The sequence below is a fragment of the Mustela nigripes genome, chromosome 3 (assembly GCF_022355385.1).
Source record: "Mustela nigripes isolate SB6536 chromosome 3, MUSNIG.SB6536, whole genome shotgun sequence".
NCBI classification, from domain to species: domain Eukaryota; kingdom Metazoa; phylum Chordata; class Mammalia; order Carnivora; family Mustelidae; genus Mustela; species Mustela nigripes.
The window spans coordinates 73,344,578-73,361,996 of NC_081559.1; the positions used below are offsets into that span (position 1 = coordinate 73,344,578).

General features: G+C 40.4%; 1 protein-coding gene across 1 annotated transcript in view; it reads right to left on the minus strand.

Annotated features, from left to right (window-relative positions):
* TTN (titin) overlaps positions 1-17,419 on the minus strand; it is a 275,206-nt gene that overhangs the window by 222,494 nt on the left and 35,293 nt on the right. Inside the window, exons 35-44 of the mRNA XM_059395492.1 lie at positions 17,109-17,369; positions 16,690-16,950; positions 16,013-16,273; positions 15,410-15,551; positions 15,155-15,320; positions 13,782-14,013; positions 11,987-12,271; positions 11,654-11,779; positions 5,913-6,101; positions 443-499 (exon numbers count right to left, since the gene is read on the minus strand). Coding sequence (XP_059251475.1) covers positions 443-499; positions 5,913-6,101; positions 11,654-11,779; positions 11,987-12,271; positions 13,782-14,013; positions 15,155-15,320; positions 15,410-15,551; positions 16,013-16,273; positions 16,690-16,950; positions 17,109-17,369 — 1,980 coding nt within the window. The remainder of the gene's footprint in view (positions 1-442; positions 500-5,912; positions 6,102-11,653; positions 11,780-11,986; positions 12,272-13,781; positions 14,014-15,154; positions 15,321-15,409; positions 15,552-16,012; positions 16,274-16,689; positions 16,951-17,108; positions 17,370-17,419) is intronic.

Below are 17,419 nucleotides of genomic sequence, written 5' to 3' on the forward strand. Positions count from 1 at the left end.
TTTTCACACACCCTAAACAAAATAGCATTTCAATCATAATTCATTCATGACATTGCATTCTGAGAACGACAGCTAGGTTATTGTCTATTGTTCAATTTAATTCACTGTGATTTTGAAAACAAACTTCTACTTCTTGATTTCATGCATTAAGATGACAACTTTTCCAATACGCACTTTTGAAAATGGCTGCAAACATGAAGTTGAATGTGACTGATAAATTTTAAATACAAAATTTTAAATGACCATCAAACAAATTACCAAGGAATGCATGTAACCATCAGCATACTAAACTAGGCATGCGACATAGTAATATATACTCTAAGAGATATATTTGTACATCTATGTCATTTTTCTCAATAATACGAAGAGAAAGTAGGCAGCTCAAGGATTCTATTAATCCTTCGGAATTTCTACTTGAATTTCACATCCAATATAACAATACCTTTCATCTCCACCTCAATCTGCTCTTCAATCCTCCCATGCAAAATGGATTCTGGGGCTAAAATGGAAAAATATATACAGAGATTTTAATGATTAATTCCATATACTTTCTGCCTCAGTTTATATATTCGTACAATTATGATTTTCCTTGATTCTGGTAATAGAAAATTACACCTCCCAAATGCAACCCCCAAAATCCATGCCAAACAAATCAATGAGCTGATAAAGTACATGACAATGTTTGCAGAAAGATTTTTTAAAATTTTTATTTTAGGTTCTCTGTGAAATTTCCACTTTTAGTTCTTTAATTCCTCATGCCTTTACATGCATTCAAAAAAGCAATCCACAAATTACAGGAATTTTTTTTTTAACGTCCTATCTACTGATCACTAAAAGACTAAGAGATGGTGTCACATTGAGAAGGAACATGCATTTTCTAACTTGCCACTTTTTGCCGAGGGCTATTCTCCGTTTTTCCTGCAGAATTAAGTGTTTCCTACTAGTAAGTAGTCCTTTGACTTGAACCATCTTTAAAACTTTAAACTACATAAAGTCTGATGACATATTAAGGAGCCAAACAGCCCTCAACTCAAAATGACTTTTATTATATAGGGAAAAGGCATAGGCCTTAGACACAATCGTCCCTGGGGCAGCCTGTTGAGCAAGGCAGGTTCCCCGGGTTCCCGCTCGGTCTTCCGTCCATCTGTGTGGCACCACGCGCGCGGGCTGGCCTCCCTGGCTTCTCCGTTCCTTGTGGGCTTTGGCACGAAGTGAAGGACAAACTTCACGTTTTCTTTGATGATTCTCTCTTTACTTCATGGCTTGTTTTAATTTGTGACTCTTTGAGGGTTTTAATACTTTTAATGTCTGAACCAAGGGCAATTTTTGTAACTGCTCTGGTTTGCGATTCTTTTGCTAGGTGAGAATAAAGTTAGGAAAAGGAATAAATTAGCTGTGTTTGTAAGAGTAAAACACATGCTGAATTTAGAGAAGGTGACATGTGATTAGGATGAGAAGGAAGGCAGCATGTTAGTCCCCAAACTAATATATATCTGTGCTTACTACACACAGAAGAACTCTACTTAAGCAGACTTATGGGGTTTTATATTCCTACTTGATCTTCGTGGATAACCATGTGGCCTACATCAAGTTATAAGACCAAAAGAGGAACATATGAAGACTGATCTTATGTTCCACAATTAGACAACTGTGCCTGATCCTTCATTCTTCAAACACTTAAAAGTGGCTTATCTTTCAACTTGCTTAAGTATAAAAGAGGAAGTCTGGACTTTCCAAGAGAAAAATGCTTTTGCTCCAAGAACACTTCAATAATATAATCAATTAGGACCGAAGGAACTGGAAACCCTGTGACAAAAATGTCCAGCTCAAATCCACTCTAGCAACATGACAATCAAGCACGTACTGTGGCCCCAGGTTCCTTAGGAAGCAAGCTGAAAAGGCCTACATTTCTCCTACCTCCACAACACAGCCAATACCCAATTGCATGGCTGCAGAACCTGTCCTGGTTGTCACCCATGTCACCCCCAGATAAATAGTCACTCTGGGTGATTACTGCACTAGCTAGCAGCTATGGGGAAATGGAGGCTCAGCTCTCTGGATGCCACCAGATTTTCCATTTCACTTGCATAACTAGACCTCAGTTCTTGAGATAGTCCTTTTGAGGACTATAGAAATATTACTAGGAATATCTACAGAACAGAATATCAGATTAAGAAAGAAAAAAGCCTCCTCTGGGTGACTGAGGATTACAGATACAGTAAATGATGTATGAACCTGTTTTAAAATTCAGAGCCAAGACAGCAGTCACATAGCACCATATTATCCATATTATGCCCTGCTCATCTCTAACATCTTAAAAATGGTATGGACAGGTCAGGAGAGACCTCGAGGCCATAGTTCTCCATGGACCCCTGGAGATGCTGGAACTTTCTCCATCGGCTTCCTTCCATGGGACTCAATGAAGATACTTTAGCCGACATACAGCACGGCATTCTAGCACCTGAAGAATAATTCTCCTATCTCCTTCCTATCTAAGGGGAAGTCCATGGATAAGAGGAGGAACTTTTCTCTTCTAAGACAAATTTATTCATGCCCTTCCAGACATGGTGGAAATCAAGCATGATAACAACAAAAATAATGCTCTTGCCGTTAGATAATTCTATGATTCCAGGAGGATCTGAGACTGAAAAGCAGTATCATCTATCAAGAAATATCTATAGACTCTTCATTTTGGTCCAGACAGAACCCTATTATTTTCAGTGCCCAATCTGCTATTTATATAGTCTCCTTATAAATAGCTAGAACTTCCAGGTCTGTAAGCAAAGAGCAGAAATGAGAAATGTTGAGCCTCTTCATATTAAAATAACTAAATTTAATCTTGGCACAGTATCAGGCACAACAATAAATAATTAATTAATACCTGATGAACTATAACATCCTGACCTTCTTTGGTATACTTCGTAGGTGGCACATTGGGTAAATACTAGAAAAAACAGCACATACGAAATGAACCATAACCTTCTGAAACGAGATTTGAGAGTTAAACTTCCTTGAATCTAGACTGGAAAGTTGAATGTTCGCGTCACAAGTTTGGCCAATGACCTGGCTGACTTGCATAAATCATTTATCAATAGATTGCTGAGTTAGGGATATGCTAATTAACATATTCACTGATTCGATCTGCAGAGCAGGAAAGCTGCATAAAGCGATGAGGATGAAATGAAGAAAGTCACAGCTAAAAACCAAAGAAGCACCTTCTATGCTCAATACTGCCGACGTGGTCTCTTCTCCATAGTCATTGCGTACAATACAGCTGTACAATCCTTGGTCTACCAGCTGAACGTGATGTATGCTAAGAAACTGAATATTTCCATCTTGTGACCGCGTCACTCTTTCCGAGTCCTCTATCTTTCCGCCTTCATGAGTCCAGGTTACATCAACAGAAGAGTCATCTTGTAAAACACAGAGGAACTGGGCTGTGTTGCCGCACTTTACAGAGAGGTCCTGAAGCGGCAGCAGAATCCGTGGGCCCTTGCCCACTGCCTCTTCCGCCCAGTTCCCAGAGAACTCAGTGCTCTCTGCAATTTGTGAAAGGGACGCAGTATGACGCAACTCTACATTTTGAACGGATGAGGCTGTGTGGGTGGAACTTTGAGATACGCTTTCAAAAACCTGTGATTCGTATTCATAGGATGATCCTTGAAATGACTTAATTTCGTTTTGGGATATTCTGCTCTCCTGCTTTGTGAAAGAGGAATCTGCCACTGCCTGGGACTTGATGGACTTTCTTACATCTTTCCCAGAACTCTGCCTAGCTAGGGCTCGCACTGTATAATCAAGTGACAAGAAAAAGAAAAGAATATTAAGATCTAAGTGTTGTCACTTGGCTAGGTTAGTAACAGACAATGGCATGGAAGATGAAGATGAAAGACATGAGTGTCACTTGGAAGCAGCATGCCAGACGCAGTGTGCTCCAGGACATCACATCACACAAAAGAACGAACGTTCATTCCCAGTGATCCAATGATGAATGGATGACGAAGGCTCATGCAATGCTGTAGAGTATTCTGTTGTCACCACAGCTAACCAGAGTGACACAGTCTCTCGTTCCCTCTCTCTTCCCTGCCCCCTCCCATGGAATACCATTCGTCCCCCTTCTTCCATATACTGTACAAACAATATACGGCAAACGAATCATTAATGATCCAATGATGAGATGTTCTTTAGAAAAGGAAAAACATCAAACAAAGTTGATGCCTAAAAAAATACTTACTGATGTAATGCACAGATTATATACTTCAGAGATTTAAACCATATAGGTGAACCCATAATTGAGAACTTAGGAGGACCTACTGGGTGTTACTTCATTAGTAAATTACAGACTGACCACACTATGCAATGGGACAAACAGCAGAGACTCTCATTAGTAACAGTGGGAGCAGGAGGTATGAAGTAAATCCAAGTCTTTACAGCAAGATGAGCTTTACCTTTTGGAGTCACTGTGAGTGCAGCTGCACAAGAGGCTTCCCCAGCGCTATTGGCGGCTTTGCAAGAGTACTGCCCAGCATGCTCTGAGTAAGCATCAACTATAAGCATTAAAGCCATGCCTGTGGCCTCCTCATAATGGAAAACTACATCTTTTGTTGGTAGAATTGGCTGCTGGTTATGAAACCAGTGGATTTCTGGCTTGGGAATGCCAAAAACCCTTGCATGAAATCTGACTGTCTCCCCGCTGTGCACCCTGATGCTTGACAGAGGCTGGATGAAGATGGGCTTTTGGCCAAGGGACTCCTTCTTAAATGAAACTGATGAAGAGACATGCCATTGGGAGTTTGATGCAACTTCTTCAAATTTGCTAAATCCTGAAAAGAAGCATGTCAACCTTTAATGTCTTACCCTCCACTGAAACCAGAACTCATTTGGAGTTGTCTACAGATCTGTTGCAAAGTTCAATGGTGGACTAGAATCCAGTCCAGTCCTAATGTCTTGTCAACATATGCCACCATTGGTTCCAAGTCACACATGTTCCCTTCCACTTTCTGGGCAAACAAGTCGAGACATAAGTAGTCTAAAAAAACTCACTGTATTGTTTGTGAAGGCACTAGTGAAGTACATAATCTGGTTTAGGTATACTTATTTTCTGTTTTTACTTTTTCCCCTCTGGTTGTAAAATTACATTTTTTTCTATTTTGTAAGCCACTTTAAATTGTTATTAAGAAAATATCTGATTATTAGTAAGTGTTTAAAATTAAGGGAAAAACCAAAGTTGCCCTCAATCTGGATGTATTTATACATAGTTAATAATACATAGATTAAATTAGCTCAGCAAAAATAGTCTGACTGTGTAAAAATATTGTTATCTTGTTTTGAAACAAAGTGCCCTCCACTACCAGGGAAGTGTTTCTGATGGCTGTTTAAAAGTCCCAAGTATCAGAAATGCTAAACCATCTTAGGATGAGACCTCTCAACCTTCAGGCATTTTTTGAATGACGGTGAATACACCTAGGTGGTATACAGACCTGAAATCACCCTCCATAGCTTCTGTGAAATCAGAATTGTGTCAAGACAACAGGAGGATAGTAATGCTTACATTACATTAAAAAAATTTTTTTTTTCATCCTAGCTAAATTAGAAAGCAAATCTACCTATTTCTTTAGCATCTTTCTCTCCATTCTGATACATGCTGATCAGAAAGCATGAAAGCTGGTAAGGAGAGCAATACAGAACATTATAAAGACAAAACAGGGCAAAATGAGAAAAGATGTTTGTGATTCATAATGAGATGGGATAAATGGAAAGTGAGAATGCAGCATATAACATGGAAACTATTAGTTGCATTAAAAGAGAATGATAGGGCCAACGATGGTTTACATGGAGTCTTTAGTGATTGTTACTGACATTGTGAGATTAGAGCCGTATTTAACTGTGGTTCTGAAGGCTGTTTACTGTACCTGCCAGTCTCAAGTTGGCTGTGCTTGATACTTGACCCACAGCATTATTGGCAACAAAAGTGTAAGTTCCTTCATCTTCTGGGTAAGCTTCAGCAATTTCCAGTTGGTAAGTGTCTTCAAATTGAGTCATTCTAAAGAACCTAGATGGCTTAATTTTCTTGTCTTTGCTGTACCAAGACACTTTTAGATCTGCATCACAAAAGGAAAAAAAAAGATATTTGAATGACAAAAAGTGGTGGATATTTTTACCTGAAAACACAATATTGATTATATCGGTGACTAAGTTTCTTATGTGTCTTCATAACATTGTATTTCTCATTTTGGGCATGCCACATCTGCTTTTACAAGATCTCTTTTCATCTTTAAGAAAGAAACATGATTTTCTAGAAAAATCCAGCTTATAGGCTGATTCTAATGTTTGGAAATTTACTATTTCAGTTATATTCTTTTTAATCCTGTGTAGGTTATGCTGTGGAAACAGGGACAAGGTTTTGACATAGTCAATGACCTTGAGAAAAAAATTGTGTCCTAAGGAACAGTCATCATGATGGGTTTGATCTAGGATTGTGGTTGCCTACTGCGCCTGGGGTTGTCTACTGTGCAGAAAGATCAAAAAGCAATCTGAGAAGATCAACATTCCCAGAAGTTTAAAACAGACACCCTAAGGCTGAAGACAACATTTCTATATTTTCATTATCAATGAGCAAGCATTGAAAGGCCTTAGCACAGCAAAAAATAATTTTTTTAAAGATTTTATTTATTTAGTTGACAGAGAGAGATCACAAGCAGGAAGAGAGGCAGGCAGAGAGAGAGTAGGAAGCAGGCTCCCCACAGAGCAGAGAACCCGATGCGGGGCTCGATCCCAGGACCCCGAGCCGAAGGCAGAGGCTTAACCCACTGAGCCACCCAGGTGCCCCAAAAAATAATTTTTAAAATTGAAAGAAAGGGTCATGGAATTTGGTCATCTTAGATATATTTGGCTTTTTCAAAGTAATGGTAATAATAAATGATAATAAAACTGGCTCTTTTCACATAAAGTTGAAAATAACTCCAAAGCAAAGATAAAATAACATTATGTTGTTACAGTTTAAGGTGAACTTTTTAAAAAACATTACACTTCCAGGGGCGCCTGGGTGGCTCAGTGGTTTGGGCTGCTGCCTTTGGCTCGGGTCATGATCTCAGGGTCCTGGGATCAAGCCCCACATCGGGCTCTCTGCTCCGCAGGAAGCCTGCTTCTCTCTCTCTCTCTCTCTCTCTCTGCCTGCCTCTCTGCCTACTTGTGATCTCTGTCTGTCAAATAAATAAATAAAATCTTTAAAAAAAAAAAACAAAAAAAAACATTACACTTCCATTGAAACAATCCCCCTCTAACTCAAGAGTGAATTTAAATTTAGTCACAAGTTTTAAAAGCCACAACCCAAGACTTCTTGTTTTTGGAATGTGATCATGATATCACTTCCTTATCCCTATACCATCCACAGGGGGTTTTCTAATGGCCCATTGAGCTAGCACTTGTTTTCATTTTAGCACAAATTTTGGTTTGTGAAGGTTCCCCTCCTGCCCATGATGATAACTGTTTATAAATTACAGGTTCTTTTAAAGACACAAATGTCTTCACTTCCTTAGGTAGCAAGATAAAGTAGAAAATGGAACACTGATAGAAAATGGAACACTGATACCACAATTTCCCAGCTTTGTAACCTTAGACCCATCATTTAATCTCTCTGGACCAGTCTTCTCATTGGTAAAATGAGATGCATAATACTTCATGAGCTCTTCATTGCAAAAAAAAAAAAAAAAATGTTTGGTGAATTGAATGACTTACATGGGAAGGGCTTTATAAACCATTGGCATAAGTCAGTTATTAAACAAGACTGTTTAAACACCCCCCTGCAAAGGGATCATCAGTGCCTTTAATGTTTTGCACCAAGACAGGGTCATGTGATATAATAGGTAATGCCATCACATGGAATTTAATAATCATTCTACAACATTTAGTCTGTTAAACCTCAGTGGAAATGGGATGATGAAGAGTTTGTCCACCTCTTTACAGGGTTCTCTGCATAGTCCTACAGTAACTTCCTCCTTTGGAGAAGGGATGAAGCCCTAGGACAGGCATGCATGGTCAAAAATAAAGGAGCTAAAAGACAAGACCTCTTTTGGTAATGAACTTGGTGCTTCTGATGGGATTGACACTATCTGTGTTGGTCACTGGCCTCTTCTGGCTTCCACAAGGCCACCCCACTCTTCCTGCTCCCCATTCCACCGCTCCATTGTATTTGGTCCCTAAATTCCCTTCATTCCACCTCTCAACTTCTCCTACTTCCTCCTACACCATTCTTCTTCCTGACTCCCCTCATAGAGGGCCTCATCAGCCCTTTCCAAGTCTATCAAGATGGCCTCTCCCTTGGTCCTCACCAGGTCTCCCCTCTCAGATCTGACCATTCTTCTTTGTACAATCACAGTATTGTCTCCAAAAAGCAAACCTGATCATGTTACCCAGAGGCTTAAAAATCCTTCAGTGGCTCCTCAGTGCAAACAAGATAAAATCTAAGATCCTAAGCGCAGAATACCAAACCCGTTGGGATCTGGCCCTTGCCTTCTTTTCTGGCCTTTCCTCCACTAATTACATCACTTTCCAACCATTCTCAAGCCACTTGTCATTTCCAGCACATGAAGTACTCTCGTAGGCTTCTATGATTTGTAAATGTCATTCTCTGCCTAGAATGTTGTTGTGTTCAATGATCCTGTTGATTCTTCAATGCCCAGTCCATGCATCTCTCTCTGACTGTCTTGCAAACAGACAGCACCAAATACATGGGCTGTTAAAGCACGTACAACCTTGCGATCTAGCAGCTAATATAATAGTATTTCAATAGCAGGAACACTGACATCAGTAGAATACAACTGAAGAGATACTTAAATGAACAATGGACATCCATCATAGCTAGACTAATTATTTATCATTTTATTTAGGTAGAGGTGGCTCAGTAAGCCTCCAAATTATACTATCTGTAGGATAAACATTAGCGAAAAGCTAGCTTTATTACAAATTTTAAAATTCTACTTTTCCGGGGCACCTGGGTGGCTCAGTGGGTTAAGCCGCTGCCTTCGGCTCGGGTCATGATCTCAGGGTCCTGGGATAGAGTCCCGAGTCGGGCTCTCTGCTCGGCAGGGGGCCTGATTCCCTTCCTCTCTCTCTGCCTGCCTCTCTGCCTACTTGTGATCTCTCTCTGTCAAATAAATAAAATCTTAAAAAAATAAATAAAATAAAATAAAATAAAATAAAATTCTACTTTTCCAAATTGCTTTTCTACCAGTAGGTGGCACCAGAGACCTTCAACAGGCAACACTCATAAAAGCCCCACCAGATTGCTCAAGGCCAACAAGTTCTAAGCTTAAGTGAGTACTGAGTTCCAAAAACATGTGACTGGGGTTTCTGAAGACGGAATTATTTTCCAGTATAGAAGGCAGGACTGAATTTGTTCCCCTAGGGTAGTACCTGGTCAGAGGAATTTGTGTAAATACTTTCAGTGGCAAGGGCATAAAACTTTATCATTTGGTAAGCTTTTAAAAGGGCATTTTACTTAATAAACAATTTTTGCCATATAAAAAAACACATTTACAAGAGGATGCTCAAACCTCTGTATGTGTATAACTAGTACACACATAAAGAGTTAGTAACCCACGAATTTATAAAGTCCATTTAAACATTTAAAGATGTCAGTCATATAGAAAAGATATTTTTCTATTTCTACCCCAACTGGAGTCTTATAGAAGGCTTTGAAGATATTTTTGCAACACCTTAAAGGCAAAACTATATTATTTATAAACTAAAAAGTGCTATATGAAGACTACTGCTTTAAGACAATCATATATATGTATATTGATTTGAAAATCTTCCTCTAAAAATTCAATGAAAGGATAAATTTAGTGTGACTTTAGTGAATTTGATATTAAAATGCATTTTTCTTTATTGTGTTAGCAGAATATTATCAAATCAGTCCCTCTTTCTTGATATTTAGTATTTCTCCAACTCTGTGCTTTGAAGTCACAAAGTCTGTGGTGTTTGTGTATATTGGTCACCCAATACCAGACTTTTATGTTTATATAATTCCCCTCTATAGCTATAATAAAATTAATGTATTGAGCTCTAGTCACTTGCCAGCCATGCCTATAGGTACATAATATCTTTTAATTATGCCCATAAAAATCAAATAGGATCATTTGGTTTCCAGATCAGCATCTCTATTTCAGAGGAGGAAGTCATCAGGTCATAGAAAGCCAATTGCAATGCTAACTTGTTTAGGAAAATGGCTCCTGGCAATGCAGAGATTGAGTCATAAACTAATGGAAGAAGTATTAAAAAAAAAAAAAAAGAAAAAAACCCCACATTTACTAGGTGCTGTGAGAAGTCCTAGCTCTAAGAATTTCCCTTTGATGGTCATACATAAATGCCTGCAAATGAGAGAGTGACTTTTATTTGGGATAAAGCTGATTTACCCTATCTGAGGTAAATTTACAATCATAATTGGCTTGAAATGGCTGCAAACATCTTATCTCATTCTACTAGGACTGGACTCCTGAGGTTGGGGGGAGGGGCCGGGACCATCTGGGAGACATGCCCTTACTGAAGAGTGTAACAACGAACTCACTGGGTGTTACTGCCTGATGAACACAGCTAGGCGCTGGTGAGTGTGATCTAACATGCTTCGATTGGTGTTAGTCATATGACAATTATTATTTTGCCTAATTAACAATTACTTACTGAGTATATACACTCTAAGAAGCTATTCTGGGACAAGGATCCACCCTTGCTGCCCAGGATAGTACTTTCCAGCAGCTACTCCCCTTCTAGGCAAGAGGTTCTAGGTACTAAGACAGAGTCCCTGCCCTCCTGAAACGTACATTCTAAGATCAAATGCAATACTATCCTTACTTTATTCATGAAGCAAAGAGAACCAGAGAAACCTATTTGCCTAAGGTCACAGAGGGGAGCCAAGATTCAAATCCAATCTCTGATTATAACGCCCCTACTTTTGATGCTACTGGCAATTGCTTTCCAAAGGAATATACCTTTTCACACAAGCGCTGTCTACAGACTGAATAATGTCTTACATATAAGCAGACTCTTCTTTTGAAATATACGTAGGTACAATATTATAATTAATATAATAACATTTGTAGTTTTGTTGTATTTTTTTCAGAGATAACAAAAGTTATCTAAGCAGGGGACACCTGAGTGGCTCAGTCAGTTAAGCATCTGCCTTCAGCTCAGTTCATGATCCCAGGGTCCTGGGATCAAGTCCCAAATCGCATTCCTTTGCTCAGCAGGGAGCCTGCTTCTCCCTCTCCCTCTGCCTGTTGTTCACTCTCTCTTGCTCTTGCCCATTCCCTCTGACAAATAAATTAAAAATATCTTTAAAAAAATTTATCTGAGGGAACAGGACATCTTTTGAACATCCGAAAACACTGATCAAGTTCTTTTTTCGTTGCTGTTGTCGTTAAAAAAAAAACACCACAACATAAAATTTACCACCTTAACCATTTTTAGGTGTATACTCAGTAGTGGAAATATGGTCTATTCCTTTATTCAGTAATTCAAGTAAGTCTTCTGCAAGATTCTCAATAAAAGTCAAATTATGCACAGGAGATGTTTGTGATGGAGGAAAAGGTGAGAAACCTTGCCTCAGATCACTGTTTGTAAATATCAGCACTGATACCTTTGCTCATAAACCTACCTGTTCCAGACACTCTGCACTGAAAACGGGCTGGCTGTCCCTCAGAAGTGACAGTGTCCTGAAGTGGGGTGATGATGGCAGGAGGATAAACTGGCATTTCCTGATCTGGAGACACAACTTCTGGAACTAAAGAAAGGGATCACAAGATTAGTCATGATTAAGTCACTTACAGACTGCACAGAATGGAGCATGCAGATTTATTTTATCTTCCTAAAAGTTGGGTAGCAGTCTACTTTTAGGAGCTCCAAACTGTATTTATAATTGCAGTCAGAGAACACAAAAGAGGGTTTCTTAGGTTTGATTTTAAGCTGAGAAGTAACAAGGCCTGTATACCTTCCACCGAGAGCGATGCAGAGGTTGTGGCAACACCGTAGTCATTCTTGGCTTCGCAGGTATAAATAGCTGCGTCCTCTGGGAAGGCTTCAATGAGCAAAAGTGTGTACTCTTGCCCATCGTGAAGAAATTTGCACTTGAAGCCCGTGGAAAGCAGCTGCTCCTCCTTGTACCAAGAAATCTTGGGCTGTGGTCTGCCGGATATCACGGCGCAGAAGCGGGCCGGCTTGCCAGACTGCACAGTCACGGGCTGGAGCTCCTGAAGGATCTGGGGTGGTTCTGGAGCTGGGAGTGAATGAAAACCAGCAGCATGTGAAAAAGCATGAAAACACGGGAGAACATGTGAATGCCTACGTTAATTTGTGGCCAGTGGTGACGTGTCCAGAAACCAAACTTTGGAACTATGAGAGCTCTACTTGCCTCAGAATATCGGAACATTCTTTGTGCTAAGAAGAAAGGACACATTGGGAATTCTGTCCTCAGATAGAATGACTTTAGAAAGATACTTGTGATATTTGAGGCTTGGTCAGGGGTATTATTATCGTAACAGGATCACCCCTTTCCTTGTTGGGGTCTGTGTGGGGGTGTGGCAATGGCCGGCACCCTAAAGAATGCCAGAATGGCTGCCATGTGCTATCTGTTTTGTATCATTTGGGCAAACCATGTGCTCAGGTGTTCATCACCTTTAGATTTGTTTGATTTGCAAGGATTTGTGGATATGTCAGAGTCACTTCTTTATAACCAGGTGCCAAAGAAGTATAATTGCTACATAAGTAAAAAAGAATAAATGTTATTCTTGATCTACTTAAAGGCAATTAATTATACTAAAAAAAAAAAAAAGAAAAAGAAAAACACTTTCCTGCTATGCTAATGAAACCATCTTCTCAGTGTTGTGATGACTGAGGGAAACCCGGTAGTTCACAGAACAGAGAAATGGGGAGAAAGGACTTCTGTGAGACTGTTTTCTGACCTTTACTTCTCTGTGCCTCAGTCTCTCTACCACTAATCTAGAAAGAGTAAGAACTGGATACCATGATGGTTTGGTCTTCTAGGGCCTAAAGGGATATTGGCAATGTGGCTCATTTTTGTTAACCTGAGATTATTCCTGGGGTTCTTCAATCTGCTTCTGAGGTATTCGTTTAGAGCAGACTCAAGATTCAAATAGGGATGGACAGTCCTTCTTCTCCATATAGATTAGTCTCATTTCTAGAGGGGCCTCAAATTCAGCTCTCAGCTTTTCATGAGGAAGGTGGGTGCTTTCAGGGCTCTCCTCTGAGGACGTGGTAGAGTATGTAATAAGAGCCTCTGGTCCTCAGGCTCGAGGCAGAGAGAACCTAGCTCCGCAGCACCTGTGGCTCTTCAGGCCCCCTGGGGTCTCAAAGAGGACTTCTGGATTTTCCCAGGCACTCTGCACTAGAGGCTGCAAATGCCCTGGGGCTTGGTAGCAGTAGTAGCACCTAAGCAGTTGGCTCCAGGGGTGGAAAACTCGACCAGCTGAGCGCTGTAACTAGAAACCCACTGAGGGTCTATTATAGTTGACAGACGGTGGATATTCAATAAAGTTGAACAACTAAATGAGGATCTAGCCATTAGGCAAGTTCTGGAAATGACATCTTTACAGTCGTTTTAATAGCTGCCGTCCCTTCACCACAGGTGATATGTGAAAATAAATGTAGCTACAATACAAGTAGCATGGCCTCTTCAGAAATTGCCCAGAACCTATCAGCCCTTTAGGAACTTAAAGGGGAGGATTATCCCAGTTGGTTCCACAAAATATGCGGGTATCTCTACCTACCATTGACATAGAGAGTAACGGAACTCCTGTTCCTTCCTGCCACAAAGGTGTATTCACCGGCATCGCTATGCCTGGTCTCAGAGATAAACATCCGGTGGATTCTTCTCTCCACCACATACTGGTGTCGTTCTTGAACTTGGAAATTGATTTCAATGCCGTCTTTATACCAGTGGGCATCAACATCGTCTTCGTTGACCTCGAACTCAACGACAGCACGTTGTTTCTCAATAACCTTTCAATGGAGCAACATAAAAAGCGAATTGAAGTCCTGCTTTCCTTTCAGTTTTAGCCTGTTTCTAAAACTGCTCATTTCAAAAGCATGTCAAAACTATACATTATGATATAAAAAGTTGACTGGGTGAAGTGCATTCTAATGTGTCCTGCATATCCTTAGACAAATGCTGCCCTAACTTCTTCTGTAAAGAATCCTGCTGACACCTGCACTGAGGAGAGACGCCGCCTCAAAGAGACTGTGACTTGAATCTTTAAAATGCTTGCTTTTTAACTAATCACAACAGAAATAACAATACCTTATATCTGTGGGCTTTTCATTTTTGACAAAGCTCTTCTACTATTTGATTTGATTTCTTGTGGTATGAACAAGAACTTCCTGGGGTATGTAGAAACTATTAGCCTCATTTTTAAAAGTGAGGAAATCAAGATTCAGAATTGCGCAGTAAGGACAGAAGACATATTTAGGTCATCTGCGTCCTCACTGAAGGCTTTTTCACTATGGCCTAAGGCCTGTCATGCCTGGTTCTCCTCAGATAAGCAATAGGGTAAATCTGAATTCAAAGGATATTTCTCCTAACACATTCTCTCCATTCCACCATTTGGGAAGACAGGCACTCGTGAAACAAGCTCTGCACAAGTGGTAGAGGGCAAAGCTCTCCAGCTCAGCGCCCCTGCTGGGAATCCAGCTTTTCTCCAACTGGTCTACCTCCTGGACCTCAAAAGAAGCATCCCCGGCCAAGTCCCTACACCCCTGCTTCTCCATAACAGAAGCTGTATGACAAAACACCACCTTGTCCTACCTTCCCTGAGTTCTAGTTGCTGTGTAAGCACCACAGTGTAAATTTTAGCTCTTTCCTGGTTTGGGCTGCTTGGCAGGTGGCCATTTATGAGGCAGCAAAGTTTCTACAGCTGCTTTAATTAAAGTATCCAGACAGCTGCTAAGGACACACTATTTCCCTAAGTGAGGGAAAACTGTGACTAAATTGATGTCAGATTAAGAGTCTAAGCCAGCAGGGATCAGCTGTTTTCATTCTTTAGAAGACTGTGGTTAGAAAATGTTAAAGTTAAAAATTAAAATCTCAAACTATGGAATATGAGCCCTTGATGACATCTCCACACATTCAGCACGTAGACAATACCTGAACCTCCCTTTTGAGACTCCGGATGCGGACATCTCTGCCCTCTACATAGAGGTTGGCAGTGGAGATGTTGCCTCCTGCCACCACCGCATACTGCCCGGCATCAGACATCCGGGTGGACGGGATCAGGAGGCGGTGGACGTATTTCTCTTTCTGTATCTTTATTCTATGGATGACACGGAAATGTAAGTTTAATGAATGGTGACTCAAAGCAAACTGGGAATTACTGGAATGTAGCCAAGGAACACAACTGACCTATCCACGGCTGGCAGCTCTTGGCCATCTTTCATCCACTGAACAGTGATGTCAGGTTCAGAAACTTCACATTCAAACATGGCTCGCTTCTTCTCAAGAACCTTGATGTCCTTAATGTGTTTTCGAAATTCTATATGGCGAGCTGGAAAACAGTGTGTACAAAAATTAATCTTCCTAATGGCTTTAAGACATAACTCACAATTCAGGGGCTTTCAGTGTAGTCAGAATTGTACAACCATAACTATCAATGTTAGAATATCCTTGTCACCCCCCAAAAAACCATACAACCCTTAGTCATCACCCACTAGACCCTCCAATGTAGGCACACACCTATGGTCTCTACAGACTGGTGTATTCCAACTTTCCTATAAAGGGAATCAGACATGACATGGTCCTTTGGGACCAGCTTCTTTCACTTAGCATAAAGTTTTTTCAGGTTCATCCATGTGGTAGCATGTATTGGCACTTGCTTTTTATTGCTAACAATATTTCATTACACAGAAACACCATATTTTATTTTTCCATTCATTAATGCACTGACCAATATTTTATAAGGTGCGTTTGACATCTAGTTGTATGGATAAGACATTTATGTCACCATACCTTCTACATAAAGGGTGGCTGTTGATGTAGCTTTTCCAGCCACAAAGGTGTACTCAGCTGCATCCCCGAAGTGAACGTTCCTGATATTCAGTGAGTGCGTGAGCTTTTTGGTTCTCATCTGGCACCTGTCAGTTGATTTGATTTCCACACCATTCTTTAACCATTTGTAAGAGATGCCTTCATAGTTCACTGTTACCTCAAAGGTAATTGTGTCTTTTTCTTCAGCATTGATGTCCTTCAGCATGGATGTAATCATGATTGCTGCAAAGGGGGAAGGAAATACACCCAAGGAGACTTAGTGTGATGTGAGTCATAACAAGCACAGAGTGAAAACTCGGAATGTGTTTAGTCTGTCTGCGAAGGTGATTATAATTCTGGGATATGAGTTATGCTATCTTCCAGGTACCCCTCTATGGGACAATACCATGTGACAGAGGAACAGAGAGAGCTAGGGATAGATACTATAGCATCTTTATAGGTAGCTTTTCAAGGCAACTCTAATCAGAAAATTTTATCCAGGTGGAGATGCTTGTGCCTAACTTAGGGTAAACACACAGTAGATGTTTTAATCAAGGACTTTTGGAGTGGATTAACTGGTCAGGAAGGGAAAGTGTAGGATATATAGTAACAATGAGTTTACCAAATATTTTATATATATTTTTTGTTTGTTTACTTACGGGTCACTTTCAGGGTAGCGCTGACTTGGTCATTGCCACAAACAAATGTGTATTCTGCTGAGTCCTCTGTGCTGGTGTTCATGATGATCAGCTGATGGAGTTTCCCTTGCACAACTATCTTGAACTTCTCACTCATCTCAATCTCCACACCATTCTTCAGCCACATGGAAGGGACATTGAAGTGGGACACCTCACACTCAAAGGAGGCAGCTTTGGTCTCAGGCACCTCAATGTTTTTCATGGTTTTTGTAATATGTAACGCTTGGGAAAATCAAAAAGCACTTCAGTTAATATATTTTATTTAAAAAAATGGATGAAGCCAACCAACCAAACGACCGACTGACTGACCGACCAACCAACCAACCAACCGATGAGCCCATGGGGATCATCTTGGGAAATACTGTAAGGCTAATACTTACTCTCCACAAAAAGTTTAGCTTTGCATTCCAATTGCCCCACCACAGCGGTATATTCCCCAGCATCCGAGGGGGTAATATGCTGCAGCATCAGCTTGTGGACCTTCCTTTCTGAGACCAGTCTGTGTTTGTCACTTGGCTTAATCTCCACATTCTTGTGGAACCATTTTACTGGAACAGTGTCATGGGAAACACTAACTTCAAAGGCAACGGTGGCATTTTCCAGGGCGGTCACATCTTTCGGCTTTTTAATGATCTTGACAGCTAATGAGGAAAGTTGAAGCAGTTCAGTGATACAGTTAACTTAGTGGCAA